The sequence below is a fragment of the Crinia signifera genome, chromosome 11 (genome assembly GCF_055691185.1).
Source record: "Crinia signifera chromosome 11, ASM5569118v1, whole genome shotgun sequence".
NCBI classification, from domain to species: domain Eukaryota; kingdom Metazoa; phylum Chordata; class Amphibia; order Anura; family Myobatrachidae; genus Crinia; species Crinia signifera.
In genome coordinates, this window is record NC_139227.1 from 103,249,274 (window position 1) to 103,262,026 (window position 12,753).

The window sequence follows — 12,753 nt, forward strand, 5'->3', positions numbered from 1 at the left end:
TATATTTTGTCTGATTTCAAGGTAAAAAATAATTGTAACATTCATATTTGTTGTAAATGTGCTGTAATTGTGTATTTGGAATTGATTTTCAACATTGCTGTCTAACCCAGGCATGTCCAACGTTGGCCCTCCAGATGTTTTGAAACTACACATCCCAGCATGCTTTGCCACAGTTTTGCTATTAGAGAATGCTAAAACTATTGCAAAGCATGCTGGGATGTGTAGTTCCAAAACATCTGGAGGGCCAACGTTGGACATGCCTGGTCTAACCCAAATGTTTGTTTCACCAAAAAAAAACCCCAGCTCTATTTATATCTGACTTGATAGAATGGTTTTGTGTCCGACTTTCTAATTCGGACTCCATTATATCAGCGGAGCTGGATGTTTAACATGGGCAAAACATCTGAATCAGACTTTTTACCGGCTGTTCTTACTCTAAAGCTAAAAACATCCAATTTTTAATGGACTTGGACGCTATTACGTTGGGCGGAATAATCGGACATTTCACAAATCGGCGCAAAATCGGTTCCAATTACATCCTGGCCATAAACTCCGAAAACTTTTCGAATTACCCCATTGTCACACATCTCACATTGAAGGGATTGAGAAGGGGGGATAAAGTTCTCAGACATGCGGGGAACAGGGGGGCAAAGGTCACTCACCTACAACCTGGATGATGTCCGCCAGGAGAACCCCGTCTGTCACATCTTGTTGCAGGTCCTTGATCAGACGCTTGTGGCCAGATTTGGCCAGGTAGTGATTCGCCCAATCTGTGTAGATCTGAAAGAGGAGAGAGAGGGAGATGTAAGCAAAGTGCGAGCAGAGCTGCCTTCTCGTTACAGGACGCAGATGGAGCAGACACACAGCACAGCGCAGGAGAACACTGGGCGGCCATCAGCATGCAGCACACGTTACACATCTACATTCGCTCCAGTACCAAGTCCTTTTCTTCTGCCGATTTCCCTGACATCAGAGCTTAGGATGAGCTGCAGAAATCCCAGTGAATGAGGAGCCCGGAGTGGCCGCAGGAGCTTGCAGCCCGGCTTTCACTGAATTGCTGGGGAGATTAGCAGCTCCCTCCTTTAGCAATGGGCTAATGTGTTTGTATTCAAACTCCCCAATCACCACATGGGCTGCTGCTGTAGCCACACGCTGCGCCCATCACACTGCACCCATTATGTCTGCAGCCCCTCTACCGCAGCCACTGTGTACCCACAGAACGCACACGCGCAGGTGTAATGCTCTGCAGGCTGCCAGAGGCCTGTATATAGAGCGTGTAGCAGCTTCTATGGGATATAGTCAGTAGGTCTATCCTATTAAGGTCAACATGCATTGGGTACACCACTGAAGGTTGACGCCTGAATAAGGTTCTCAGGGTTTAAAGGTCAACTCTGGGCCCCCTAGCAGCTGCACCCCTTGCACCTATGGTAGCTACACCCCTATATATACATAACACGTGTAACTGTGACAGGGAAGGTGGCCCCTCTCAGCTCTGGGCCCCATAGCAGCTGCACTCTCTGCACCTATGGTAGCTACACCCCTGTATATAACATATGTAACTGACAGGGAAGGTGGCCCCTCTCAGCTCTGGGCCCCATAGCAGCTGCACTCCCTGCACCTATGCTACATACAACCTGTATATAACACATGTAACTGTGACAGGGAAGGTGGCCCCTCTCAGCTCTGGGACCCATAGCAGCTGCACTCCCTGCACCTATGGTAGATACACCCTGTATATAACACATGTAACTGTGACAGGGAAGGTGGCCCCTCTCAGCTCTGGGACCCATAGCAGCTGCACTCACTGCACCTATGGCAGCTACACCCCTGTATATAACACATGTAACTGTGACAGGGAAGGTGGCCCCTCTCAGCTCTGGGCCCCATAGCAGCTGTATTCCCTGCACCTATGGTAGCCACATTTCTGCATATAACACATGTAATTGTGACAGGGAAGGTGGCCCCTCTCAGCTCTGGGCCCCATAGCAGCTGCACTCCCTGCACCTATGGTAGCTAGACCCCTGTATATAACACATGTAATTGTGACAGGGAAGGTGGCCCCTCCTAGCTCTGGGCCCCATAGCAGCTGCACCCCCTGCACCTATGGTAGCTGCACCCTGTATATAACACATGTAATTGTGACAGGGAAGGTGGCCCCTCTCAACTCTGGGCCCCATAGCAGCTGCCCTCCCTGCACCTATGGTAGTTATGCCCTTGGGTGAGTATACGGCTGAGGGCCCCGTCTCTGGCAGTACATAGTACCTGTGGACGTCTGCTAGATCCGCATTACACACAGCTGTTATATATAACCTGCGAATAAGAAGGATAAGGACACAGAATACACCACAGCCTTTGTGATCACCGCCAATATAGGGCAGATTACTATGAAGCACATTCAGCCGCCGGCATGGTGAGTAAACCCAGCGTCGGTAACAAGATGACTACACCACAGACAGAATGGCAGACCGCGAGGCCGTAACTGGCATGAATCGGACAACACCGGGCCCTGCAGATAAACGTGTCCAGGCCGTTATAATGCAAGATGAAAGTGCCGCAGCACAGGAACGTGCAGATCCCCCAGCCGCAGGATCACACAGCACCACACCTGCCAGGAGGAACTCATACAGATCAGTTACCTGGGAAGGATCAGCAGGAAGGAGACACAGGGAGCTGTAATCAGGCACTGCAATCAGTCCCTGGGGGGATCTGTAGCTATCAGGTGTGTGGGTATATTTATGATGTCATGTTATGTGGTTGTGCCCATGGGCAGGGAGTGGCGGAGGGGATGAGGGTCCCAGGCTGGTGATCAGCCACACTGAGCGTCATCACAAGGTGTCATGTTACTGTAACAAGGATCCGGCCTGTTCTGTGCACAACATGACAACACATTCCCTGGGGCCACACTCATCACTACAGACCGCTGTGACTCAGTGTCCTGTACAGAGAGGGGACTGTGCTGTCAGCTGACGGGGGCGGTCATACAATGGGCTGCCATGGATATGAATGACCGGCCTGACACATGTTGTGGCAGAGAAAAGGTCACGCAGCATCCGTCACTGCCCAGGAACCGCATCAGTAGCTGTCCGAGGGCCCGGTATACAGGGCATGGTGCCATGTAACCACAGTGTGTCACAGGGATACATACATAGGGGACACACATATACATACATAGGGGATACGCATATACATACATAGGGGACACGCATATACATACATAGGGGACACGCATATACATACATAGGGGATACGCATATACATACATAGGGGATACGCATATACATACATAGGGGATACGCATATACATACATAGGGGATACGCATATACATACATAGGGGATACGCATATACATACATAGGGGATATACATACAAACATAGGGATACACACATACATACACCTATACATACATAGGGGATACACACATATACATACATACATACATACATACATATACACACATAGGGGGTATATATATATATATATATATATATATATATACACACACACACATACATACATACACACATAGGACCCTATGCTCTGGGGGTATATATATATATATATATATATATATATATATATACACACACACACACACACACACACACACACACACGTACATATATGCATACAGTCTCTACGGAGCCTCTGTCTGATAACCAGATCCGCTATCTATGTCCTGGCTGTGTACTCATTGTGACATCTCCATATCGATGATCGCATCGCATCGCAACGCAACGCATGTGTTTTGTGTGTGATGCGATCAGAAGGCAGTACAGAAAGTATGTGCAGCACAGATTTTTTGTACTGTGCGATGAGATGCCCGCGGGAGAGCGCATCGCACAGTGCAAACGTACCATGTATGGGCACCTTCACACACCATATCCCTCCCCACCTGCAGCAACACTGTTACATCGGCTTTGCTTGCCTACAGCTGTTGTGGAACTGCAGGTCCCAGCATGTCCAGCATGCAGCAGGGTTGCTGGGTCCAGTAGTTCAACAACTGATAGTGAACGCAGATAGCTGGGGCAAAACAAAAACAATCAGTTCTCTCTCTTTAGCCGTTATCATAATAACTGTGATTTATTATAGTGAGAGAAATATAAATGTAACATATTACAGTCTGTCCACCCGGGCATGGCTTATTACAGACACACTGGCACACACAACACACATAGCACAAACATAACACACATCACACGCAGCGCAAACATCACATGAACAACGCAAACATCACATGAACAGCACGAACATCAAACACAACACAAACATCACACACACAGCACAAACATTACACACATCACACACAACACACACAACACAAACATCTTGCGCAGCGCAAACATCACACGCACCGCACAAACATCACACACAGCACAAACATCACACGCACCACACAAACATCACACGCACATTACAAACATCACACAGGCAACGCAAACATCACACGGGCAGCGCAAACATCACACGGGCAGCGCAAACATCACACGCACAGCACAAACATCACACTCACAGCACAAACATCACACTCACAGCACAAACATCACACGCACAGCACAAACATCACACGCAGCACAAACATCACACACATCACACACAACACAAACATCTTGCGCAGCGCAAACATCACACGTACCGCACAAACATCACACACAGCACAAACATCACACGCACCACACAAACACCACACGCACCACACAAACATCACACGCACATTACAAACATCACACACAGCACAAACATCACACAGGCAACGCAAACATCACAAGGCCAGCACAAACATCACACTCACAGCACAAACATCACATGCACAGCACAAACATCACACGCAGCACAAGCATCACACGCAGCACAAGCATTACACACACAGCACAAACATTACACATATCACACACATCTTGCGCAGCAAAAACATCACACACAACACAAACATCACGTGCACAGCACAAACATCGCACACACAGCACAAACATTACACACATCACACACAGCACAAACATCACACGGGCAACGCAAACATCACACTCACAGCACACACAACACAAACATCTCGTGCAGCACAAACATCACACACACAGGACAAACATCACACACACACAGCACAAACATCACACACAGCACAAACATCACACACATAAATCTTACTCTCTTATAATGGTTGAAGGAGATTTTGCTGCCATTGCGCTCGGGGACCCAGAATCTCAGGCTGGCTGGCATTACGGGTGACCAGGAGGCAGAGCGGGAGAGGAGAGGACAGGTCACCTCCCAGGGTCCCGCACACTAATACTAATGTGTCCCAGTGACTCAGGCTGCTGTTGCTGTGGGTAATTATAGATATGGGCTCTGAGCAATCAGATTGGGTTACACTTCAGGGTCCTCCGGATTATATAAAGTGGGCAGCAGCCCTCCCAGATGTATTCCCTGCCAAGGGCTTCACTAGTACAGTTACCTGCCTAGTAATAGTACTAGTAATAGCCTGTACACACACACACACACACACACATATATATATTTTGCTTTGAGTGGGCTTACTAGTATATATAGAAAGAGAGAGAGAGAGTTTGGATCAGCCTGGCACTCATGTTAATGCAGCATCTGCCAGGGGTGCCTTCTGGATAAGAATGGAGGGTACTTGTGTAGAATCACGGCTCCCACGATGGCCATCGCATACCAAAAAACCGCATGCGATCGCATCGCATGCGATTTTTAACAGAAATGCATCCAAATGCATTGAAATTAGTATCAAACATGTTCAATGACCCCCAAATGTCATTTTTCAGGCTGTACCACCCCCACTATCAACGCGAACCCGAAGCGTGGCGAGCGCAGCGAGCCCGCGAGGGGCGGCGGTACGCGTCCTACGACCTTTTCATACCCCCACTATCCACGTCGGCATGGAGTTGAGAATAGAAAGTGTGGCGAGCGCAGCAAGCCACCAAGCCCGAAGCGTGGCGAGCGAACACAAATACCTTCACATGTTTGATACTAATTTCAATGCATTTGGATGCATTTCTGTTAAAAATCACATGCCATCTCATGCCACTACATATGGCAAGCGATGGCATGCGATGGGAGCCGTGATACTACACAAGTACCGAATGGAGAGCTTGCAGTGTGTACACAATCAGCAGCACTCCCAGGAATTAAAATGGTGGTTTTAGTTTAATAAAAAAAATTATTTAAAGCGCCATTTAAAAGTCCTGGGACTGCCGCTGATTGTGTACACGCAATATATACTGGCAAAGCGGTCCGGCACTCCAATACCTAGACAACTGCTCCTGTGCCCTCAACAAAGGGTTAAATAATAGCGAGAAAGGTGTGGCACTAGGAGTCTGGTGCAAAAGAATATATTTTCAAAAAATGTCACAAGGTCCGCCGTTTCGGGGTGACCAAATGTCAAAACATTTTTTTAAACTATATTCTTTTGAATATATATGAATTGTTGCCGCATCCACCGTACTCGCCCGACTTGGCTCCCTGCGACTTCTTTGTGTTCCCTAACCGTGGCTCACGGGGAAAAAATTCAGCTCAAGCAAAGAGGTCATCATCGATATAGAAGCCTACTTTAAAGTGTTTCGAGTGTTTAAAGAAATGTCAGGGGCGTTGGGAAAAGTGTATTGCCATGAAGGGAGATTATGTTGAAAAATAAATTTAAATAATTGTGAATATATATATACACACACACATATATATATACATACATATACACTGTATTTACTATGTGCCGCAGGAGGAATTTACAAGCTAATAAGGTAGAAACCCTCAAGTTGATTTTCAATTGCATCCAAATCAGTTGAATTTGTACATTGAAATTACTTCCCAGCAAAGTGCCAGTAGGTGGCAGCATTTCTACATTCCATTAGCGATCCCCCCCCCCGTAATAAATGTATATAACAATTACACCGATGTCTGTATGAATCTGCCATTGCAAATGAAGAATAACCGCCTCATTTTCTTGACAACAATTAAGTGATTCCGTTTTGAGACCTGTTAAACATAATGTAATAAGCTGCTGATTTGCCATCTGCTGAACAGCTGCATCGCTTATTACAGTCTGTCCACCCGAGCATCGCTTATTACAGTCTGCCTGCCCGGGCGACGGCTCTTCAAGGTGACAATCCGGCGGGAAAATTGCCAAAACGTAAAAATAACTATTTTAGCAGCAGGAAATTCAAATTTCCAATTAACATTTTATTTCGATCAACAGTTTCTGGGTTAATGTAAGAAAAAGAGGGATACAGAACATGTGATGTGAACATAGCATTCCCATTATGGGCATTGCCCAGTATGAAGGGCATAGGAGAAACTGGGGGTTCTGAGTAACCACATTAATAAAGGGGAGCATTATAGAAAGGTCCGAATAGCTTGTTGTACCCAAGGCTATGGAAACGGAATACAAAGTTTGGGCCAAGAGTCAATAGGTTGACCACTATTGGTCAATATGCATTGCGTGGTATTCAATTGTTATATCGCCCCCATCTAAAATGATGGGAGATCATAGAGCAATATTCAATTGATCTATTTTTTTGCACATATGGCGCTCATTAAAGTCAGGTTTACCCACACATTCGCAAATTTCGTCACACTACCCCCATTGAGAACGAGCTGAAATGCTGGTGAAAACAATTGAATATCATCCATTATGTCCACACAAGCAAACTGTCGACTTAATTGTCAATACATGAAAAAGGTCATTGGAAAGGAAGGCTCGCCTCAGTTACCCAGACACGGCCTGATAACTCCCTTCATGTAGGAAGCCAGAATTAGGTGAAGTCTCGAGCAAACATCCTAAGTGGCCACTTTGTGATGCCTGGGATGATTCTGGACCTGTACTGCTGGTAGTTGGTGGAGCAGTGGTCTGAGGAACTCAACATCAGGGCTCCTTAGTGACAGATCACTGATCAAAGGCGGATTATTTCAAAGGCCAATGTCTGACTCTAGAGATTGTAATCAGACAAACAGGGCAGAAGGATTGCAGGGCTGGGCAGGACGACCCCACCAGGAATGGAATAGGAGATGGCGTTTAACCCTTTCACCGCTGCCGCTGGCCACCATCCCTCCTCTAATCTGGATCTTGCACCACTTCAAAGAGAACTGATTAGGCAGCACTTGTACGGCATTGTTGGAGGATTAACGTGGATTCATGTCTAAACTTGCTTGTATCAAAATGTATTTTACATTAAAAACACCAAATCCTTTCATTCCAGTGTCCAATCACACACGAGCGTTCCGTGCTGGAAAACTTCCTGTTCTATCCTACCAAGAAGGTTGTTCAGGGTCAGGTTAACGCAACATAAGACCGATGGCCGAATGATCAGCAGCATAAACAAAGCCGGGTGCGCTTATTGGGCTATTGGTTCCCATATTCCAGACCATGCCCCCCAAACACCCCAGAGGTCCTCTAACAGAGTGAGCGAGCTGCCACCCCCCCCATTCGCACAGGCTCCAGCAAATTGGCCACTTGTCCAACCACTGGGCCTGGCGATGAGTGGGCGGATCTTGTGCAGCTCAGCCGCCAATGTGAGGCCACTATGGAAGGGTCCTGCGGCAGTGTATTGAAGGGCTTTCAATGGAAAAGAGGGCGGTTTTGAAACGTGGTTGCCAGCAATAGAGGACGTGGTTGATCGTCTACGCAGAACCTCAATGTACGTGCAGGACAGGATAGCGGTCTGTGGGGCAGATGTATTAAGCCTTAACAAGAGATACATTCAAGTGTGATAAGGAGAGATAAAGGTCCAGCCAATCAGCTCCTTACTGACTTTTTTCAAACACAGCCTGAAACATGGCAGTTGGCAGGTGATTGGCTGGATGTTTATCTCTCCTTATCACACTTGCATTTATCTCTTGTTAAGGCTTAATACATCTGCCCCTGTGTTCTCTGTTGTAGCCCCAAATACACCAGTGCCTCTTAGTTATTTGTAAAGTGACCCTGAGCAATGTGTGTTAATATTAGTCTGACACGTTAGTAAATTGCATTAATAAAGTGCATTACAATGTATTAATTCCATCATATCTCTATAAGGCCAGTTCTGAATTTGGACAGGCACAAACTTTTCTGGGAGACCCCCCCCCCCCCCAATTTTGGGGTTGAAAGCTGCCATTGTTGACCCACAATACAAAGCTTTGAATACATAGGAATTGTGCACAGACAATGCGAAGAAAGACAAGTACAGGAAATAAGGGAATGGGGAGTGAAGTGTACCCCCCTCCCCCATACACCCCCGCCATCACTGTGCCCTAAGAAACCCCCATGTACCCCACTCCCTGATCCTCTTCCAGGAACGGCTATGGATTTATTCTATGACCAATCCGTTTATTTGGAATAATATAATACTAGGTCCTCGTCGGCTTCCGGTGTCTATGGCTGTTTTGGTGCCAGTAATATCAGCTGGGAGGACTGTAAATGGATAAAGCATCTTTTGAACTCCATGGGAGAGATTACACATTAACCTTTACAATGGGACAAGAGACAATTCACCTGCCTCTAATCTCTAACGGGAAACCAGACAGATATAAATCTCACCGCTCACCTTCTGGGGAGGCTGCTATGTCCTCTGTACCCAACCCCCCCCCCCCCCCCACACCACCACCACCACCACCACCACCACCACCACTCACCTTCTGTAGAGGCGAGGCCGCCATGTCCTCTGTACCCGACGCCCCCCCCCCCACTACCACCACCACTCACCTTCTGTAGAGGCCGCCATGTCCTCTGTACCCGACGCCCACTCACCACTCACCTTCTGGGGAGGCCGCCAAGCAGGGGCGTAACTACTTCCTTCTGGGCCCCATAGCAAAATTTGGAAAGGGCCCCCCGCCACAGGAGAAGAGGGTGACAGGTGTGTAGGGGGGGGGGAGAGAGAGAGATTATATGGAAGGGGGGGGGGTGTAAAGGGGAGGTTGTAGCAGAAGAGAGGGAGAGACATGGTGGGGAGGGAGTAAATGAGAGGAGGTGGAGAGAGACATACAGAGAGAGAGACATACAGTACACAGGGAGAGAGAGAGAGACATACAGAGAGAGAGAGACATACACAGGGAGAGAGAGAGACATACAGAGAGAGAGAGAGAGACATACAGAGAGAGAGAGAGAGAGAGACATACACAGGGAGAGAGAGAGACATACAGGGAGAGAGAGAGAGACAGACATACAGAAAGACATACAGAGAGACAGAGACATACAGAGAGAGACAGAGAGACAGACAGAGACATACAGAGAGAGACATACAAAGAGAGAGAGACATACAAAGAGAGAGAGACATACAAAGAGAGAGAGAGACATACAGAGAGAGAGACATACATACAGAGAGACATACACAGAGAGAGAGAGAGAGACAGACAGACAGAGAGAGAGACAGACAGACAGAGAGAGACAGACAGAGAGACAGACAGAGAGACATACATACAGAGACAGAGAGACATACAGAGACAGAGAGACATGCAGAGACAGAGAGACATGCAGAGAGAGACAGACAGACAGAGACAGACAGACATGCAGAGAGAGACAGTCAGACAGAGAGAGACAGACAGACAGAGAGAGACAGACAGAGAGAGAGACAGAGAGAGAGACAGACAGAGAGACAGACAGACAGAGAGAGAGACAGAGGCATACAGAGAGAGAGAGAGAGAGGACATACAGAGACAGACAGAGAGAGACAGACAGAGAGAGACGGGAAGAAAATGAGGAGGGGGCACCTGCATCACTTTTTTTTTCTTCTATTCACATCCTCTCCCCTCCGACCCACAGTTCAGGCTGCTCTGTTCCTCCCTCCCCCTCCTCCCCCTCTTACCAGTACAATTGATGCTGTCAGTGCCGAGTCTGCCTGCACTGACAGCTCCGTGTCTCCTGTTTCCCAGGGCCTGGGTCTCCCACACAGAGCAGGCAAGCAGCACACTTCACAGCGTGTTTCACGCCGGGGCTGGTCACTAGATAGTGACGTCAGTCCCCGGCAGCATCAAAGCAGGGAGAGAGGGGAAGGCTGATACAGCCGGACCATCACCTTCCCTTCATTATGTAGCAGCGCATCGTCGCTAGCGGGGGGGAGGGGGCAGAGAAGGCACCACCGACACTGCCATTCTGCCAAGGCAAGCGAGCATAAGGAAAAAGGGTGCAGGGGATGCCTGCTGTGCTATGGGGCCCCCCAAGGGCCCGGGCCCCATAGCAGCTGCATCCCCTGCACCCTCCATAGTTACGCCACTGCCGCCAAGTCCTCTGTACTCAATGCCTACTCACTGCTCACCTTCTGGGGAGGTCGCCATGTCCTCTGTACCTGACGCACACTAATTGCTCACCTTCTGGGGATGCCACCATGTCCTCTGTACCCGACGCCTACTCACCCTCTGGAGAGGCTGCCAAGTCCTCTGTACCCGACGCCTACTCACCGCTCACCTCCTGGGGAAGCCGCCACGTCCTCTGTACCTGGCGCACACTAACTGCTCACCTTCTGTATCGGCCGACGTTCACTAACCACTGGTGGTATCTGGATGGCTCAAAGACAATGTCTAGATCATGGGTCTTCAAACTGCGGCCCTCCAGATGTTGTGAAACTACAAATCACAGCATGCCTTGCCACAGTTTTCAATGTAAAGTCGCAGTAGGGCGCACCCAGACCAAGATATTTAAGTCCTCTGAAGGTGGTACACCCCTTAAAAGGAATCCTCAGACTGGATGGTCGTTTGGCAGGAGTAAAATAAAATTTGGTTCCAGTACCCAGTGAACGGCAAAACTGTATCTCAAGGCCACTTAAGCCTCATTTAATAAGCACAGAGCTGATAACAATAGAATTGGCTGTACCTCTGTCAGACACGATTTAATTAACCACCATAGATCGTACAAAGAACAGCTGGCTGCGGGCTGCGGACCCTAAGAGAGGCCTCCAACGTGTAGCTAAGAACACAAGTGTTCCAGCCAGCAAATAATGTGCCCGCAGTATTAGGAAGCAGATAATCCTGCCCCAGCGACTTCCCAGCAGCCGCTCTCTGACTTGTGAGGGATTTCACTCAGATTAGTCTACAAAGAGGAAAGTAAGCAGAATATGCTGGGTACGCTTTCTGGTCCCTAGCGGGGGATAAATACAATGTACAGTGGTCGGCACAGGCGCGGCGGTGGGTGAAGACATGTGTGTGAACTGTGAGACTGCATGCGTACACACCTGGCGGTCACACCTGTCCTGCACCAGTAGAGCTCACAATCTTTATATTCCTTTCATACAGACACACACACCAGAGTCAAGGCCAGATGTATCAAGATTCAAAACGTGATAAAGTGGAGTTATAAACAACCAGCCAATATGGTCCCTAACCCAAACCCAGTCTGTAGCATGGCAGTTAGGAGCTGGTTGGCTGGCCCTTGATCTTTGTAAGAAACCAGTAACCTGCCACTATGGCTTAGGGTTGTGGGAGGAAAACCGGAGAAAACCCACACAAGCACCGGGAGAACATACAAACTCCACATAGTACCTTGGGGTCAATGGAACCAGGTGACAAGCTGACCGCTACGCCAACCGTGCTGCCCACGTGTATCTCAGAGATAGTGCATAAAGAAGCTGAATAACGTATAACATGGGACCTCTCATTCCTGTGATCCAAAAATTCCCAAAATACGGAAAGAACAAAAACGGTCTAGCCGAGACTCACCGACGGATTTGCAGACTGCTCTGTGTCGGCACTTTGTAGCCTGATGCACTGTGAGGTTACAAATGCTACAGGTGGAGGGTAATGTAGGGAAAAGGTCACAAAAAAAATCATGTCGAACTC

The 12,753-nt window shown here is 48.1% G+C and overlaps 1 protein-coding gene across 4 annotated transcripts in view; it reads right to left on the reverse strand.

Moving 5' to 3' along the window:
- The window catches only part of NAV2 (neuron navigator 2), a 426,783-nt gene that overhangs the window by 153,013 nt on the left and 261,017 nt on the right, over window positions 1-12,753 (reverse strand). For all 4 annotated transcript variants that reach the window (XM_083164058.1, XM_083164057.1, XM_083164056.1 and 1 more), the window contains one exon: window positions 663-780. In XM_083164058.1, coding sequence (XP_083020184.1) covers window positions 663-780 — 118 coding nt within the window. The remainder of the gene's footprint in view (window positions 1-662; window positions 781-12,753) is intronic.